This window comes from Rhineura floridana, chromosome 10 (assembly GCF_030035675.1).
Source record: "Rhineura floridana isolate rRhiFlo1 chromosome 10, rRhiFlo1.hap2, whole genome shotgun sequence".
NCBI classification, from domain to species: Eukaryota; Metazoa; Chordata; class Lepidosauria; order Squamata; family Rhineuridae; genus Rhineura; species Rhineura floridana.
Genome location: NC_084489.1, coordinates 73,109,330 through 73,129,753, shown reverse-complemented (window position 1 = coordinate 73,129,753; position 20,424 = coordinate 73,109,330). Strand labels below are relative to the sequence as shown.

General features: G+C 44.1%; 1 protein-coding gene across 2 annotated transcripts in view; it reads right to left on the bottom strand.

Moving 5' to 3' along the window:
- Positions 1 to 20,424, bottom strand: part of ADARB2 (adenosine deaminase RNA specific B2 (inactive)) — a 471,433-nt gene that overhangs the window by 297,614 nt on the left and 153,395 nt on the right. For both annotated transcript variants that reach the window (XM_061586916.1, XM_061586917.1), the window contains exon 2: positions 3,012 to 3,146. In XM_061586916.1, the coding sequence (XP_061442900.1) occupies positions 3,012 to 3,146 (135 nt within the window). The remainder of the gene's footprint in view (positions 1 to 3,011; positions 3,147 to 20,424) is intronic.

The following is a 20,424-nucleotide window of genomic DNA, read 5'->3' as shown; positions in this document are numbered from 1 at the left end:
AGTTGCTGGTTTTATTTATTATTTGTGTACAGTGGTTCTATCTGATTTTTAATGATTCTCATTTGCTTTTAATGATTCTTGTTAATCACCTAAAGGACACTGTTAACTAGGCGGCATACAAAATAAACAATTAAATAAATAAAATAGAAGAGCTTTAGGAAGCCTTTAGTTTCTTGTTTAATACCCATTTTTAGTTTTCAACTTTTCCCTTTGCAGAAGAGACTGCCTTAAGGAAATGTGACCAAATCTACTGACTCTGCAAACTTTGCAAGGATCCCAAATCTACTGACTCTGAACAAAAGAACAGTTGATTGAAGAACCCAGTGTCTAAACTGAATCTTTTTCATTTTTATATTACTAGATGAGATCTCCCCACTACATGCAGCCTTAAGATGCTCTAGGAACCCTCTCCTTGCAAAATAAAAATACAATCTAGCAATGCCATTCACAATGAGCGAAATACCTTAGTAGGAAAAACTTTTTCAAATCGCCATTTCTTGAAGGAGGAAAGGTAGGCGAAAATGTACCACCAAATCACAATTTACAACACTTTGCGGATACTGTCTTCCCCCTATATTTCCATACAGTTCTGAAATATTGGCAATTATTATTTAAGTCAAAAGGGAAAAAGAAGAATAATTTACACCATCCATCATTGTTTCCTTGCATGAATAAATTACAAGACACCGCAGCAAATCAATTGTGGAGAAAGAAACAGCCCATGCCAAACACCGTGCTTGTGTGTATAATTTCCTTAATGTTTTCCATCCTCATACATCAAAACTACAGACTGAATTTGGCAAACCTGAAGCAAGGAAAAGCTCATTATCCCAAGGTCTTGCAGGGCACCTAAAACCTAACTGGAGAGCCAGACCATGTAACAGGGAAAAACAGGTGCTTCTAATCTCCAAGCACAGACCTCACAACCTAATGGGCCTGCGCATCCCTTCCAGGGCCGGCTCTATTACTGGGCAAAGTTAGGCATCTGCCTGAGGCGGCAGATGCTGGCAGACAGGAGGTTACCCCCCCCAGCATTTTCCCTGAGTGCCTTAAGTTAGATTGCTCTGCACCCCGTAAACTACCTGCTGACCCCAGGTGCAGTGGAGGATGCTATCTAGTGTTGAAGTATGAGTCAACTGCCATAGGGAAAAGGAGGGCACCATATTGCCTCTGACAGCACAATGTTCTTGGACTGGCCCTGGTCTCTCTGCACCTCCATCGTTCACCAAAGAGTCTCAGTAGATACCTAATCTTGTGTGCACTGGACTTACACACACACACACACACACACACACACACACACACAGAGGGGGGAGGGGAGATGCCAAGGACAAAATTTATGCATGCAAACCATGTGAGCTTTCACACACCTTTGGGAGCACACTGGAACCTTGTGATCCACAAAGGATTCATGCACTGGAATCTTAGGGTAGGGTTAACCCCCTTCTTTCCTTCTGGCAGGTCTCCTTTACCTTTGATTGTTTACGATGGCAACCTGTTAGTTTTTTTTTTCTTGCAGGAAAAACAGATGCTGTTTTTTCTTTTCCGATTAGGTACTTGTTAAAGGCATAGGAGGACTGCCAAAAAGAAAAAAAGATGGCAATTCTATATCTGCATAGTGTGCTTACAAGTTAGGGATGGGCAAATCTGTCAAGTTTGGTTTCTTTCAGTTTCTCATTTTTCCAATCTTAAATTTATTTCTCCAGATTTCCACATCAGTTTGTTTAAAAAGTCCTCATGAAAATTCATTAGCATTTTAGCGCAAATTTCTCCTAATATACATAAGGAGCTCATATACAATGTTGCTTAATATATCCATTCTTGCAAAGCAATTTTACATAGCAGAATGCATTTTTGTATGTTATTTTCACCAATGTATGCATTTCTATGCACACTTTACCCCAGCATGTGCATTTTTGTACACATAACTTGGCTGGAGAATCATATTGCAAAATTCAGAGAAATGTGAATTTCAAAGGATGACTGCTTCGGTTCCTGTATTGTTTCGGAAAGTGCAAATTAGGTAGGTTTGCCTTTAAATGCAAACTAAATTTGAATTTCTCCCCCATTCCTATTGGAGGTACATTAATATTTTCCTGAACACTTCTTGTCCCTGATAGTATAGGGCAGAGAAGCACCAAATACCACCGATGGCCAAAAGAGGTGGCTCCATCTTACTTACTTACTTATTACTTATTTATTTATTATCTTAGGCAAGAGACAGGCCATTGGACTCTCCCCCAAGAGAGGAAGAGCTCTGCAACAGTGGAACAAACTGTCCTCTCAGGAGGTGCTGGGATCTCCTTTGCTGGAAGTATTTAAAGAACAGCTGGAGAACCATCGGGCAGCGATATTGTTGCAAGGTTCCTGCACTGAGCAGGAGCTTGGGACTAGATGATTTTAAAGGTCGCCTTCAACTCTAAAATTCTGTGATTCATGATATGGGACATGGGCTGGGAATCATACTGGGGTGATTTGATGAAGACAGTTGGGGTATAAATATTTGAACAAATTAAATAAATTGATACTTCTGGTTAAGAATTTGTCCTCAAAGCAACTTAACATTATCCTTCCCCTGCTGAAATTCCTCTTCCCCCCCCTTTTAAAGAAGTTTCTTTTTTATTATTTATTTATTACATTTATATCTCATCTTTCCTCACAGAAGGATCCCAAGGCAGCAAAACACAAAAATCACTGTAAAACATCTCAAAAACATCTCAAAAACATAACATCTTTAAAACGTCTATAAAAAAAGTTTAAAAACATCTTTAAAATAAATTCCAACATAGACGCAGACTGGGATAAGGTCTCTACTTAAAAGGCTTGTTGAAAGAGGAAGGTCTACAGTAGGTGCCAAAAATCTGCCTAATTTTTAAGGGGAGGGAAATCCAACCTGTCAGTATTACAAAATTTCTTTTTTCATATCTAATGAAAGTTAAACCCTGCTAAAGCACTCAGAGAGTGAATCTGCACAAACATTTTGCCATGTGATGCCCACTGAAAAAACTTACCGTGAGGTGGCTCTAACCACGTGGAGAGGCGGTTGTCTGTCGCCTCCAGCCACGAGGTGAGTGGAGTGTTACAACGTTCCTGCAACCACTGGGACATCCGGGGAAGCAAGGTGTGAACCCACCCTGCATTCTCTGCTGTTGGGCAAAAGAAACATTGCTCATCAGATTATTATATAAATCAGCTCAGGAGATGTAATGAGTTCTGATTTACCTTTCCTAATGTGTCTGTGTCATACCCTTGACTGTCCTTCATTTCAATGGTGTTTTATCGCAGGTGTCAAATATCTATTTTGCATTGCACTTCAAACCATTGACACTGATTGGCTGGTGTGGAGTGGCATAGAATGTTCAGATGACTGGGAAACAAAAAGATTTGCACAGTCCAACTTCTGTGAGGGAAGGGAAACTGATCAGCTTGTCTGGTATTAAAACAGAGCAAGGAATGGGAAGAGGTCCTGACAGCTAGATAAACTAAGAGACAGGGAGGCTAAAGGCACTGAAGCTGAAGGAAGGATGCTATACCAATGGGCCTGAGAAAGGGGAAGAAGGAACGGTAGGAGGAAGATAGGAATATCTGAGGAGAAAAGCAGAGGAGACAGGGAACTGAGGTAACCAGAGGCTCTCAGAGATATGAATCTGAAGAAATGTCACAGCACTTAAGATGACGGTAGACTATGAACTATATGGGAGGGAGAGAAGAGTCAAGAGACAAGTAGTGGGAGAAAACAGACAACTTAGTAGCCAAGGAAAATGTAGAACTGGGGCAAAACTACACATGGGACCTATGGACACACAGGGTAATGGACTATTGGCAGGAAGAAAGAGGGAAGGTAAGAGAGGAGGCTAAGGGGGCAGGAATGCCTTCTAAAGTCTAGATCCTGACAGGTGAATTGTGCCGTTAGTGTAGCACTGTAACCAGGCAACAGGAGGAAGCAGTGAGGTGAGGAGCTGAATTTGACAGCAGACTTCTAATTGGCTGCCCTTTCTTGTCAAGAGAGAGAGAGAATCGCCCACTCAGCATAGCTTGAAAGTAGCCTGTCTGAGGTTGGGAGAGGACACTGGAATGATTGTCTTAGTAACTAAATTTAGTACAACTGTGACTCTAAGGAGTTGGCAGGTTTGATTCAGGATATAAGATTCTGTGAAATAGTGATAAGTGAAGGGTTGGCACCAAACGGAATTAAAAGACTGCTTTGGTTTAATGGAGTCAATTTCTTTTGGCATTGGATCCATTAAGGGCACATCACTGACAATATATGTAACCTTTTAAACTGCAAAATTGTAGGTTCCACAAATGCTAAGGGTTGGCTTTGCTGCTACATCAATATGGCATTTCAGGGAGGTAATAGTTTCAAGCTATCCTCACCTCACATAAAGAAAATGATGGTGGCATTATGAGACATCCAGAATCATTAATAAGAACTCTGACTCTGCTTTGAATGCTGGAGTGCAGTGCTGAAGCATATGGAAAAAGTAAAAAGAAAACTGTATCTGAGCATGTGCGGAGTGCACTGTTACAGTGCTGGAATTAGTTGAAGACTTTAAGGGGCTGAGCATTGCTACTTCTCCTTCTGAAATTACTACTAGATATAAGAGCTAATTTAGCCGTATTCAAGTGTTCATTAACTGTAGCTGAATATACATTAAGCTCACCAAAGGATGGGGGAACTTGCCAATTTTGGTTTTTCTCAATCTCTCATTTTTCCAATCTTAAGTTCAGCTCTCCACATTTGTTGTTTTTTTAAAAAAAAACAACTTCACATGAATATCCATCAGCATTTTAGTGCAAATTTCTCTTAACATTCACTTTTTCTAGGCAATTTTGCATAATATACACATTCCTGCAAAGTTCCCTAATATAATGCATTTTGCATGCTATTTTTTCATGACTGAATGCATTTATATGCACACTTTACCAAAGTATATGCATTTTTATACAAATTACATGACTGAAGAACGGCACTGTAAAATTCAGAGAATTGTAAAGGATGGCTGTGTTTCAGTTTGCATCTTGTTTGTAAAGTGCAAATTAAGTAAGTTTGCCATTAAATGAGAACTGAATCAAATTTCTCCCCCATCCCCACTTCCACCAGGACCTTCCCATATTGAGCAGGAAGGTCTGAAGCGGCTGATTGTAACCATGTTCAGCTAAATGCAGTTACAATGCTCCTGGTGATCAGGAACCCTGTGCAATCAGAGGTCCTGGTTGTAGGGAGGACAGTAACAATGTTCAGCTGAACATGCTTACAATCCCCCTTCAGACCTTCCCACTCAGTGTGAGAAGGCTGGGGGTGGAGCAGGCAGAGCCAGTACATCAACCACACTATGGTTATAATCAACAAATGTCTCAATGGGACTTTACAGACAGTCAGAACTTGGCCTGCACAACCTATGACTTACTAGGGTGGAATGCATCATCCATTTGTGGCAGGTGTGGTAAGAATTTGGCACTCCGGTTATTGTTGAACTACCACTCCCATCATCTCTGGGCTTTGGCCATGATTGCTAAGGCTGATGGGAGTTGTAGTCCAGCAACATCTGGAAGGTCAAAAGCTCTTCACACTTGATATAAGGAGGCCCACCAGGGGCTTGATAAATCTGCTTTTGCTGCCTTCCTGGGGCTGTAAGAGAGCAAGTCTTTGGTGAACTAAATTTGGCTCAGTGGGTGACGAGTTGTGCTGACTGTGAATTGGCCCTACACAAACCTGTTCTAAAACCTATAATGACATATATATTCACTGATAACCTGCCAAAAGGTGGGGAAAACCTTCTTTGGGAGACAGGCCAGCTTGAGTTATTGCTACAGGTATCCACCAGCATCTGATTCTTAGTTTTATATGCAAGGCTGGATTATCCGTTTGGTTATGTATGCTACAGATCATGAAATGGCAACATTAAGGATACAACACTTAATCGGTGGATCAGTTAGATTGGATGTTCCCAAACTGTGCTCCATGGACCTCCTGTGGTCTGTGAGCTTCATTCAGATGGCCCACAGCATGACTGTGGATTTGTGGTTGAAGATGGAGACAGCAGCCATCCACGACATTAAATATTCATATTGATTTTTAATTGTACTTTTTTCTTGCATCTCTTATTTCTTATGTTGTATTTTATTATAGTTTGAAATCTATGGAATGCAAATTGTAATGCAATAAAATATAATATATGAAATCAAAGAAGCCATAAAATATAAATTGAAAATCACAGCGCATCTAGTACAGTGCATTGCAATTTCTGCAACATGCAGAAAAATCATTACGTGGTCCACCAAGACCCGCCACGATTTTCAAGTGGTCCATGGGAAAAATGATTGCAAACCACTGAGGTAGATGAATTGTGTAAACACATTTTGATTAGAAAGATGTTCCTGATTCACCCAGAAGCAGATTTTTTTTAAAGCATGTAAATATTTTCAATTAAAAATCTGGGGTGGTAGGCGCCATCTTAGAAAAGGCATTTCCCCTTCTTGCATAGCAGGAGATGCCTCTTCTTAACATTGTGCATGTTGTGAAGTGCATTTATTATCTAAAAACAAAGTATATTTTGTTTTTACTCACATAAAATTTATTTAGAGGAGTAAGTGAAACATATGGGCTTTAATCAATCAATCAATCAACTGAGATGCCTTTGATTGTGTTAAAGCTCTAATTACGCCCCTAGGCTATGATGAACTGGGAATCTCCCTGAGTAAAAAGAGAATCCATACTTCTCCCTTCATACTTCATTATAAGATTCATTGAGATTCCACACAACTCAAAACATTATACCCGCTTTCATATCAAATGGCAGGGAGGCTGGCCGTGCATCTACACAGTTAGTGAATACTCACAGTCAGATATAACCTTAATGTATTCTGGTAGATTAAACATTAGAATCAAAGCATATACTGCTTTCAGAAAAGAAACTTCCCTCTCTTCATGCATTTCCTGTATTTGTGCAATGATGCCAGTGCACCAGCTCACATCATGCATGTTTAGATGCTCAGGCTCTGCACAAGAAGGGAAAGGCTATGGTTCTCTGGATAAGCACATGCTTTGCATGGAAAAGGTCCCAGGTTCAATCCCAGGTATCTCCAGGTGTCTGAAACCCGGAAGAGAAGATGCTAGTTCATGTAGACAGTATTGAGCTAGACGGACCAATAGTCTGACTTGGTGTAAGGTTATCTCCCTATGTTCATAAAGCCAGCATCCAATATGTAATTCATCTTCAGGAACCTGTGAGCTGTAACCCAGACATGATCAAATGGAGCTACCAATTTTATTTATTTATTTTTATTTCATTTATAGCTCTTCCTTCCTCAAGGAACTCAGGGCCGCATACAGAGTTCTTCCCCCATTTTATCCTCACAACAATCCTGTGAGTTGGGAAAGAGAATGAGAAATAGACAGACAGAAGCAGAGCTTGGAAGATTACTTTTAAAAAGTAATAAATTACAGTTACAATTACATGGCCCCCAAAAGTAGTAATTACCATTACACTTACAATTGCTCTGAAAGTAACTGATTACTTTTTCTCAAAAGTAATCACTACAATTACATTTCAGTTACTTTTTAAAAAACTCCTACAAGGTGCTGGCCTTGGCTGCTGCACATCTAAGTAGCCTAAAACAACATTAAAAATAAACACACACGTACACAGGTAGTAGAATAATTCTTTTTATCCATAAGATAGCAATGGTGGTCTCTCTGCTTGTAAGGGAGGTGGGGAGGGAGGCAGAGGCCACTACGCAGATCTTTGCACATCAAACTAAGTGCAGCCCCCCCTCCACTCAGCCAGCAAGCACAATCTCACTTAACCACCTCCTGGACCCTGCCCTGCCACCAACTAAGGGACACTCACCCAAACAAACATTTCCCCCTGAGATACAAAAAAGTTAAAAATATTGCAAATGCAGCACAGTAGCCAGAGAGGGTGGTGGAGGCCACTTTGTGTGCCAAGTGCAAACACAGTATTCACACACACACACACGTCGTCATGTTTCACCTCCACAGTTCTTTATCTCCATTCTGCTGCTGCCTCCTTCTCCTTTATCCATGTTCTTGCCTTCCGATTCCTTTTTCCCTCCACTCTATTCTTCACCACCACCATCCATTTTTTTAAACAATTGTTTTCTCCACTCCACCCCGACTCACTCTCCACCTCCTCCCGCATTGCCTCCTAAACACCCACAGAGCACGAGGGAAGAGCAACGCTGCACAGAAGCCTAGTTTGAGACACATGATTTTCATTCACAAATCAGAGGAGCAGAAGACTTCCCCTGCTCCCCCCCCCCAGTAATGCCCAAAAGCAATGCTGGAAACATTACAATTACTCCACAAAAGTAGTAAAATTACTCCTAGTTCCATTACAATCAAAATGTAATGGAATTACCTACTCGTGCCTCAAAAAAGTCATGAATTACAAGTAATTTGTTACTTGTAATGAATTACTTCCAAGCTCTGGACAGGACTAGCCCAAAGTCATCCAGTGAGTTCCATGGCTGAGTGGGGACTGGTGCCTGGTCTATCTGCTCCTAGTCCACCATTCTAACCTAGTGGCTCCCAAACGTTTTTCCTCATAGGCCTCTTGAAATTTGCTAGACTCTTGGCAGACCACTTAATGATTTTTCTGCTTGCTGTAACAATTGTAATGTGCTGTGCTAGATGCTATACAATTTCTAATTGCATTTTTATTGCTTCTTGTATTTCTTACATAGTGTATTTTATTGTGTCACAATGTGAATTCTATAGGCTATAAGAAGTAAAAGAAGAGATAACAGTAAGATTAAAATCAATATTAATATTTAATGTGATAGATGTGCCGTCTCCTGTCTTCAGCCAGAAATTCATAGACATGCCACGGACCATCTGAATGAAGCTCACGGACGCCTCTGGTGGTTCATGGACCACTTTTTTGGGCACACCTGCTCTAACTACAACACAAGACTGCCTAACATAAACTGTCGCTTCCACATAAGAGGTTACTCACGTAGCCACTGCAGTTTGCATGACAATCGTAACCCCCTGTTTTGAGGTGCTGCCCTGAATGCGCATATTGTGCTAGCTGGACAGACCATCCTGATGGAATAATTCTGGCATGTGCAACTGGTGTCTCAGGCATCCTAGCTGGGTCATAAGTCCTGCAATGCACTCTTAGAGGTGATAATGAGACCCGCCAGCTGTCTCTTAAGACTGCCTTTGTGCAAACATAATGTGGAATTGTGTGACAACATTGTACAAAGGTCTAAGAATATCAAAACAGAGAATTTGGATTTCTGCATTGAGCAGGGGACTGCACTCGATGGCCTTATAGGCCCCTTCCAACTCTATGATTCTATGAGAATGATCTTATATAAAACCATCCTGTACTTTTTTTTTATCCAAGGCCTTGCTGAACTGGTTTCAGCTCAGAAATTTTTTTTTGTATCTGAGATGTATGACTTCCTGAAAATAAAATCATATAGGAATACTGAAGTAGCAACTTTACTGTACCACTCTAGTGACCTTAATATATTGGGACTGGTGATACTGAGGTGTCGCTTTATAGCTGATTATGGTTCATCAGATTTTCCAATATTTGAGCTATAAATTAAATGGAAAATACATTTGCAATGTGAAGTCCATGTCTAGTTACTTAATCTAATCAAGTCTCAAATTCTTGCTTTAGCAGGCTAATAGCCTCTTGAAGAAACATGGGGCTGTTCCACATTTCATTTATGTGATGGATGGGATCGGGAGATGGATTAAATAGCAGATGAATACCTTTGGACAAGAAATAATGTGGTTGTGCTAGTCTGTATTGTGGATATTTCAGCTACAAAGACCACCAAACTGGTCTCTTCTAGATCTATACTTAGCTTCTCAGGGGCATGCTTTTATCATTTATTATTGTTTACTTGCCAATTGCCTATTATTATGATATAAAAAAGAGCCCTGCTGGATCAGACTGAGAGTATATGTTGCACTGTATCTTCCTACATCAGGCACAAAGATATCTCTGTGAAGCTTACAAGCAGGGAATTAATGCAAAAGCTCTCTCCTGTTTGTCCCCAGCATACACTTCCTCTGAGCATGGAGGTTCCATCTAGCTATCATTCACTTTATGTCTGATGTTCAGGCTGTAAAGTGCCATTGCTTATCTAGCAAAAATGACACCACTAGTGCACAAAGAGGAAAGTATCAGCTAGGGATGTAAGGAGGCATCGTTTTCCATTCTGCCCTGTATTCATCACAGGCAGCACTGTTTCCATTCCACTGTAGTTTGTCTTCCACCAAAAGCTGTTTTTCTTCTTGCTGTTCCACCTCATTCATTTCAATGCAAAGGACACTTAATGCAAAGGGGGGGGCATCATCAGTTACTTATTGTTTAAGGACTGAAAGCAAGAGCAGCAGCAAATATTGATAATATTTGCTGGATTGATTTCCATTCTAGACATGGAATGAATAAGTGAACATCGACAATTTCTGCTCCTGTTTTTGCCAGAATTCTCCACCCCTCATATCAACAGTCTTGGGGGAAACCCAAGGTTTGCAAAAGTACAAAACATCTGTGAAAATACCCTAAGGGGGGAACCCCAAAATAGCCCAATAGAAACTGAACATGTTCAGTGGCCATGGAATGGTGGTTGGCTGTTGAGGGGGAAAACGGAAAACAGAAGTGGGGTGGAGAAATGGAATAGAATGGCTAAAATCCAGAGCAGGGAGCATTCCACACTGTAACATTCTGTTGCAGGTCCTATTTGTTCTATCTAATAGCCACTGACATACCTAGAGTGCGATTCAGTCACATACTGGCAAATTCAGGATGCACAATTATAAATGATTTGGAGGTCTTGAACACAGGGATGTGGTCATCCAGGGTCTCGGGGGGTCTTAGAACCTTAACATTTTTAGGAGCAGAGTTCCAGCATGGTCCCTTTGTCTCCAGCATCCTGTGAGACCATCAGCATGAAAGAAGAGTGTCTTACCCACTGAGAAGTATGTTCTAACATACTTCCTGGACCTTTCTTGCTGATTGGAGCCACTCAGAGTGAAAGGGGATGAGTCAGCCACTGAGCAGAGTCTTCTCAGTAGCTAACACTCTCCCCTTCCATGCTTATTGGTTCCTAGGGATGTCTACTGTGGGAGAAGACATTATCAAGGTTCTCATTCTCAACCCTGCAGCAAAAAAGGGGGAGGGGCATGGCTATGATTAACATGAAGGGACCCTGCACTTCTGAATTTGCCACTATACTACTGCTTGCAGAACAAACCGGCTTCTCTAAAAGATCGGGCTTTTTTTAATAGGAAAAATGACTGGAAAGTGGAGGATAATATTTGCTTTGATGCAATATCATCTAATCTCACTGCAAACAATTCAGAATGAATGCTCATTAAATAGACAACATGGCTAATCCCCTTGCAAACAAATCAGGATTAATCCTCAATAAACAGCTCTGGAAACACCCCTATTCTAATAAAATAAAAATCCTAACCACCTTTCGCCAATGGCCATCACCATATCTTGCAGCTAGGGATGGAGGATAAATTCAATTCAGTTTGAATTTAAAGCTGAATTTATCAAATTTACACTTTCCAAAACAATATGAGAATGAAAAGATGGCCATTCTTTGGAATTCACACTTATCTGAATTTTGCAGAGCAGTTCTCCAACCAAACACTGTTTACAAAAACACATATATTAGGAGAAAGTGTGCATAAAAATCAATATATTAGTGAACAGAGCTGGTTGGAGGTGTCTGAGAGCCCTTGGATATAGGCAGTGAGTGGGCCCCTTGTCCCTTCCCTCCTCAAATTACACTCCTCCCTCTTGGTCCCAGCCCTTTTAAGTAAAACAAATCTTGACCAATATAGAAACCCTCTGTAGTCAAAATAAAATACAAGCTTTTGAATATCATTGGTTGCCTTTTTAACTTTTTTTGTGAACAGTATAATTTGTAGGTATAGGTTAATCAGCAATCCTGGGAGTAATCCCACTGAACTCAGTAGGGCTTACTTCTGAGTAGGCATGACATTTATTGGGATCACTTATTTCTCTTAGAAATCTAAACTGGGGAGCAAAATGTGGATAACCCCCCTTCTATTAGCACAGTCTCAATTGTTCCAAAATCATTTTTGGGATGGGCCATTGTTCAGTGGCAGAGCACCTGCTTTGCATGCAGAAAGCCCCAGGGTCAGTCCTTGGCATCTCCAGGCAGGGCTGAGAATGCCCCCGTCTGAAACCCTGGAGATCTGCTGCAAGTCAGTGCTGACAATATTGAGCTAGGCCTGACTGGGTATAAGGCAAGCTGCCTGTGCTCCTATGTCCTTGCATTTTGTTTTGTTTTTGCCTGGTTTCTCTAATCTGGGAAAGTGGAAGGACTGGAGAGAGAAGTTGGAAAACGCAGAAATCAACACAGTAAAATGATGAGGGAGAGTGTGGATCCCAGGAGGTCTCTTCTGCAGGTGCTGAATAGAGCCAGGCCAGCTTAACTTCAGCAAGGTGGTGGCTTCCTGTCCCCTCAAACCATACCCCGAGACCCGGGGTCTATGTCATCATGTAAAATAGGTGCAGGGACAGCTGGCATATTGCAAATGGATTGTACAGTGCACATCGATGTGTATAAAGAAACACACTGCACCCCATAGCAACATTGGTGCCAGTGTGAGGCTACACCGTGGTGAGCTGATGGCAGGTTTTGCCTTCCAAGGACTTCTGTCTTCAAATATCCTTCAGGAGAAGGCCCATAGTTCAGTGATAGAAGGTCCCAGTTTCAATCTCCAGCATCTCCAAGTCAGGCTGGGAATAGCTGTTGGAAAAAGCTGGAGAGCCACTACCAGTCAGTGTAGACAATACTGAGTTAGATGGAGCAACGGCCTGGTTTGGTATGAGGCAGCTTTGTATGTTTCAGTGTTTGGATTTCCACTGCATTATCTTTGCAAAAACACCAACCGGCCTTGTTTTACCTCTTTCCCTTGTGTCTGATGCAAACACCAGTGTGAGCTTTTGGGGTTGTTTTTTTTTTAATGCTCCCATGAAAGCATAAATTGAATGATTTCTCCATTGCTATCATTTACATTTTAATGAGTTCTAAAACTGAAATGGAACAAGTCAAATGAAATCAGTATATAAACCACCATTTTTCATTAGAATTGGAATTATGCAAAATATTATGGTCGCTCTTGACAAAAGATATTACCTAGCTTCAAAACAATGTGTAGGAACAATAAATTTTCTTAAGTATGCACAGTCTATAAAAAGGACACTGGTTTTGGCAATAATGCAGAAATGAATAAGACTGAAAACACCTTTTGCTAGCCAGCTATATGAATTATTAAAGATTAAAAATGGGAAATATGTTTTCAGGTTGCGTGACTGAGAACACAAACACCATTGATAATCCTGCCTTTCAACCACACATATGGCCTTAACTTTGCCCCTCCCTTTCATAGAAGCATTATTAGAGCTCTGGTGACTCTGTGCTAAGAAGAGATCCTCCAAATACTCCATGAGTAAAGTTTAATTCTGAGACCTGAATCAATTATGCAAATCAAGCAGAATCACATGTTCCCTTATTTTTCATAATTTGTTTTGGTTCCCACCTGTGGCGAGGATCAAAGACCTATAGAGGTCACTGAACCCCCATACTCTTATTCAGCAGTTCCTCATGAGAGCATAAGAAATGCCCTGCTGGATGAGGCCAAGGTCTATCTCATTTATTGTTCTCCAGTCTGGTTCCCTCTACATGTTGCTGGATCATGTTCCCATCAGCTGCAGCCAGTATAGCCAATGATGGGAGTTACAGTTCAACCATATCTGGAGGGCACCAGGCTGGGGAAGGCTGACCTAGTCCAACATCCTGTTTCTTACAGTGGCCAATCAGATGCCTCTAGGAAGCTCACAAGAAGGGCATGAGGGCAACAGTGCTACTCTGCTCTTGCCCCTTCCCCACCTCCAGCAACTGATGTTCAGTGAAGATGGAAGTTCCACTTACCCATCATATTCCTATACTTAACACATTTTGTGATATCATGATGTTGCACATTTCTCTGCCCCTCCCCCCCAATATAGCCAGTGACGTGCAGAGGGACCTAATAATCCTCATAGTTAAATAGAGTACCGCTGGTGAAACAACAGTGGGAGAAGCCAGTTGCCCTCATGTTCTGCTTGTATAGGGACCTGATTGTCCTCCATGGGAATGGAGGTGTTTCCAATGGAGAAGACAGAGGTGTTATGTTCCAGAGTTCTCATGTCCAGGAGGTGTCCTGGATGGGCCCCTGGAGGAGCAGGTCCACAGCTTGGGGTGCTCTTTGATTCAACATTATCACTGGAGGCTCAGGAGTGCCTTTTTCCAGCGATGGCTGGTTTACCAGCTACGGCCCCTATTGGACAGAAATGACTTAGCTACTGTACTCCATGCTCTCCTAATGTCCATATTGGATTACTGCAATGTGCTCTATGTGGGATTGTTTATTAATGAATGGTATCATTATCTATTGCATTTCCTTTGCTCCACACCTTGGCATTAAGTAAGGCTTCTTGCACAACATGGCGCACTTAGGTACAGACAACCAAGTATAAAAACACATCAGGTTGGTAGAGCACACAAGATTATTGTTCTTTGCTTATCTGTTTTTTGCACAGAAAAGGCAGAGCCTTCGCTTTCGTGCTCAGGAGACAAGGCAAAGAAACTCCATACTGGTGTCCCTTCATAAAGTTTCCAGATGATGTCCATGCATTAAAAAAATGTCATTTTTGACATGATGTGGCAAGAGAAACAACCCTTAGGATTAATGCTCAGGTGAGCAAACACAACTTGATCCCAGACTAAATTTAAAGAAACACATCTTTGAATTCAAAATCAAAATTACTGCTTACCTCCTGCTCCAACCCACATGCTTCGCCATTTAAAAAATTTTTTTTTATCCATTTCCAAAAGTCAGGCCAAAATAAAACATTGCAAACATAGTGCCAGAGTGTATATTTGGAAGATGCAGGTTAAGAAGCGTTCTTTACACAAGAGGTCAGAGGGTTCCTCCCTGCTCTAACTTTTGAAAACAAACCAAGCTAATTCTGATATTTTCCTTTTTTCAAAGTTCAAACTCAGTGTCATATTTTTCTTTTAAAGCTGTCACTTTGAAAATACAGCAGTGTTTCAATTTAGTGGAGATATATTGAAAGGAGGAGGAACCATGCACACAATTTTAATGTGTTTTTCAAGGTCTACTGGTATTTACTGTATTTGTTTTTAGCTAGAAGAGAAAATGAAACGGGAAACGGAAAGCAGAGCTGGGTGAACGGTTTATAAAATTAGTTTGAACTTCCCTAAACTCAGAGGTTCTTTGCATCTCGAGCCTCATTTTTCTTTTGAATTCTAGGTCTTCCCTCTTGCTTCTCTATTGTACCTCCTGGATTCACTCTTTAAGAAACCCTTCTAACCTTTCAGGTGTATGCACCGCCTGCTAAATTACATGCAATAAGGTTCAAATCAGGGATGCTTTTTTGGTGCCATTTCTCACCTCCAGGGAGGCCTCAATGAATTTATACAAAGTTGCAGTTGGACTGTGTAAGGCAGGGGTGTGGCTAACCTCTTTTGGCCAGTGAGCTGTATTCATCCTTAGCCAAGGTTTGCATCACAGCACTGGGTGTGGCCACCCCACACTCTTGCACACACAGAGGCAGACAGACAGACACCCCCTCCTCAGCTGATCCATGCAGATCAGCTGAAGAGGGGTGTTATTGCTCCCTCTCTGCTCATCAAATGATCTAATGACTGAAGAGGGGGCAATTTGTGTCTCCATCAGGGTGCAGGGCTCCATCCACTCAAGTGCTATGTCTCCTTTAAAAAAAACTACCACCACCACCAAAATGGTTGTGGTCCATAAAATTGGCTTTGGAGGTCAGATCAGGCCCCTGAATTGGGGGTTAGCCACCTCTAGTGTGTGGTAAACAGCTGACTCTCTTCTCAGTGTTAACATGGACACTGTGAATACTTCTTCCAAGTCAGACTACAACAAAGCTGGTCCCACCCATTTCCAAGGGCCTCTCCATACTGGTGTTTTATTGTGGGTGTATTCTGCAACGTGTTCTCAGCACAACCCCGCTTCGCACCCGGGACTTACTGGGTTGCGGGGCGTGTTTGCGGCCCGGGTGAAGCCTGAGCCTCCATGCCTAGAGAGGGCAAGCGCGCCGGACTGGGATGACGCAGTCACGGCGCGCTTCTAGAGGGGGCGGGGCATACGAGCTTATTTAGGCTCGCGCCATCCGCCCCCTCTCCCTCTTCATAATTGTGGCAACTGAGTACCTGCGCTCCTGGAGTGGCCTGCGGTGCCATTTCAGAGCGGGAGACAGTGGCGACGACGCCATTTTGAGGAGCTTTGACGACTTGTGGCGGGTGACAGCGGCGGCTCTGCGGCTTGTCAGCTTGATAGATCGCCCCCCCTTTTTTCTCCTTGTGATCACGGCGATCGGGGAGGCGGCATTGATCGTCAGTGACATCAGCTGTTGGGCGGACTGATGGCTGCTTTGCGGCTTGACAGATCACCCCCCCTTTTTTTTCTCCTTACGATCGCGCTCCTTGCGATCGCGGCGATCGGGGAGGCGGCGTTGAAAGGCGGTGATATCAGCTGTTTGGCGGCCTGACAGCTGCTTTGTGGTTTGACAGATCGCTCCTCCCCCCCCATTCTCTCTTTTCTTCCCTTACGGCCTCAACAGCGGCCGGGAAGGTCTGTCTCAGCGCGGTAGCGCCTAGTTTCCACAATCGTTACTCACTTAGGGTTTCTGCACTTAGGGTTTTTGGAAGGGAAAGGGTGGATACAGCCCCCCCCCCACAATAATAATAAAGCCTCCAGGGAGCGGGCCCACGGTGGGTAGCCTCTGGTCACACATACACACATAATAAATCATAATAATAGTAAGTAAATAAGTAGATAAAGAAATCTTTGTATTGGCCATGGCGCCTAAAAAGGGTCAAGGAGGGCCTAAAGGAAAAGGGAAGGCCCCTAAGAAAAATACTGGGCCTCTCCCTCAGGGGGTTTCTGGGGCAGGGGTGGGTGAGCCACCATGGGCGGCTGTACCGGCCAGGCTTACAGCCCTGGAGGGAGCTTCCTCTCACCAGTCTCAGCCGGAACAGCAGGCTGCCACTGCGGCAATTATCCCCCAGGCGAAACGCACTAGGGGCAGGCTAATAGGGCATTCAGTGCAGCCCAAGCTTCATCCGGGGCCAGCCAGTCCAATGTGGCTATGGGGTTGCTTCCATCAGTTCCTAACCAATCAACGTTGGAATTAATTCTAGCTCGTCTGGATGCTCTTGAGGCGGGTCCCAGTGGGTCGATGAGGGAGGCTCCCATACAGGAACGGCGCGCTACTACTAATGAACAGTTGGCTATGGAGACTGTGGCGGATGGAAAATCAGGTGAGTATGCAGTGGCTGGCTCCCCAGGGACGGCCCCTACATGGGGTTGGCCCCCATGGGGATACCCATATTGGGAGCCTGGGCAGGTTTGGCCTTTCTCTCTTCCACATAACGCTGAATCTGACACCCAGGCTGCTCTTCCAGCTACCCAGACAGGTGACATGCAGTCACCACCCCCCTCCTCGTTGGAGGACTGTGAATGTGTTTGGGTTTCTTCCAGAGCGGGTACCGTGGTTGAGGCAACTGTCTCTCCCCAGCCCACAGTTTCTTTGGATGTCTCAGTGGTCCCTCAGGGCGTTAATGACCCGATGGGGCACATTAAAGAGGGCGCCATTCCTTTCAGCGAAACTTCTGCCCCTTTAGGTTTTCATTTGCTCCCAGCCACAAAAGATAAAATCTGGAATGGGGAATACATTGACCTTTTTTCCCTGTTATACAGAGAGCCACTTCAGAGGGACAGGGAGAAAGGGGACGAGAAGGAGGTTGAGCGGCCCAAAAGGCGCCGGATTGAACGCACCTGGGCAAATTGGCTTCCCGCCTACCTTACATATATAGGAGTTATCATACAAAAGCAGCCACAGCGCGGTTTAGTCCTGATTAAGTATCTGGACATTATCTATAGGGCCTACACAGAGTTTATGGGGTTTGCGTGGCTCTCTTACGATAAGGCTTTTCGTATGAGGGCGGCATATGACGCCTCCTTGCCATGGGATAGGAAGGAGGCTGAACTATGGTTACAGTTCATGTCTCATTCTCGTTCAGTTGCTGGGGATAGGACTGATAGTGGCCACCTTATGGCCAGGCAATTGACACAAGTTCCTTCCCGCAGGCTAGCGGGGCAGGGGGTTCAACCCCGCCTGCTCTGCTGGGAGTTTAGCTCCCGTGGCTTCTGCAACAGGAACCCTTGCCGGTACAGGCACGAGTGTACACTCTGTGGGGGCCAACACACACCCGCTGCCTGCCCTAAGAACTGACCTTATCGGGGCGGCAATAGAGACTTCCAGGGGCAGCATAGACAAGGACCCCCTGGTGCAACTCAGGGAAAAGGGCCCCAGCCCAATTAAGTTATTAGCTTTACAACGTTTATTAAGTATTTACCCTTTAGCTCAAGAAGCTCGTTGCCTCTTAGATGGTTTTTCAAATGGTTTTCGGATCCCTTATTCAGGGCCCCGGACTGCCTTCCGGTCTAGGAACCTGAGATCAGTCATGGGTATGGAACACGTTGTTCTAGATAAAATTAATAAAGAAAGAGAAGCGGGCCGCATTTTGGGCCCCTTCGCTTCCCCTCCTGTCCCGTCTCTTAGGGTTTCACCACTGGGTATTGTGCCTAAAAAGACGCCTGGTGAGTTCCGCCTCATCCACCACCTCTCCTATCCGCATGGGCATTCGGTTAATGACTTTATTCCACCTCACTTATGTTCGGTACGCTACACCTCTTTCGACTGTGCAGTAAGCATGGTGCGGAAGTGTGGTGTGGGTGCCCTCATGGGGAAGTGTGACATAAAGTCCGCATTCCACCTCCTCCCCGTCCACCCAGGAGATTTTGACCTATTGGGTTTTGCTTTTGCGGATCACTATTACGTGGATCGCGCACTGCCCATGGGCTGTTCTATTTCCTGCGCCGTATTTGAGCTTTTTAGCTCTTTCCTGGAATGGGCGGCAAGGAGGCGGTCTGGTTCATGCTCTGTTGTCCACTATTTGGACGATTTTTTATTTGCTGGAAGGGCACACACGGGGGAGTGCAAAGATCTTATGGATCAATTTATGGAGCTGTCACGGGAACTTGGAGTTCCCCTGGCGGTGGAAAAAACGGAGGGTCCGTCCCCGATTATCACATTCTTGGGGATCGAGATAGACACCTTAGCCCAGGCATGTAGGCTCCCACTGGCTAAATTACAACTGCTACGTGAAAAGTTGTCTCATGTTCGGACTTCTAGGAGCGTAACCCTACGCACCCTTCAGGAGTTGGCAGGTTCACTGAACTTCGCCTGCAGGGTGGTGGCGCCGGGACGGGCTTTCCTCAGACGAGTATATGATGCCATGTCAGGTCCGACCCGTCCTCATCATCATGTTAGGCTCTCAGGTGGGCTCAAAGACGATCTGTCAGTCTGGGCTAAGTTCTTACAGGACTTCAACGGGATTTCTTTCTGGAGGCGGGACCGCCTCTTGGAAGCGGAACTACAAGTGCACTCCGATGCCTTGGGGGCATTCGGTTTCGGTGTCATCCTAAATGAATCTTGGAGCCATGGCAGCTGGCCACGGACCTGGGTTCAGGAGGGCTGGACTAGAGACTTAACTTTCCTGGAATTTTTTCCCATCGTGGCGGCAGCGCATCTTTGGCTGGACAGGCTACGTGATTCCACAGTCCACTTCTGGTGTGACAACCTGTCCACGGTGCACGTTATTAACTCCTTGTCATCAAAGAATCCCAGAGTTATGCACCTAGTGCGCGCATTTGTTTTACAATGTCTCCACTTTAACATTCTGTTCCTGGCGCGCCACGTACCGGGTATTGATAACAGTATTGCTGATGCTCTGTCACGGAACCAGATGGAGAGATTTCGCCACCTGGCGCCGTGGGCCAAGGCTCAGCCGGACGTGGTCCCGCCAGTTCTGTGGGAGATTGGCAACTTGAGTCGGAGAGAGCGATAAGCCTGTCCATTGCGCCCAGTACTATGGCCAGCTACCAGAGAGCAGGTAGGGAGCTATTGGCTTTCAGGGTAGAAAAGGGTTACATACAGCAGTGGCCCATCCCGGTGGAACACCTCATAGAGTTTTGTGTGGAAGGCAGGAGGAAGGGACTTGCCGTTAAGACTATTCGAGGTAAGCTCTCTGGCCTATCCTTCTTGGCCAAGTCCCAAGGTTTGCGGGACTTTTCTGATGACTTCCGACTTCGCAAGATGTTGGAAGGCTGGGCAAGGGAACACCCCGCCACTTCTGATCCCCGCTTCCCTATTCACCCAGAACTTTTGCTAGGGCTCTTGTCCCAATATGAACGTTTATGTTCATCGTCTTTTGAGGCCCTGCTTTTTCATGCGT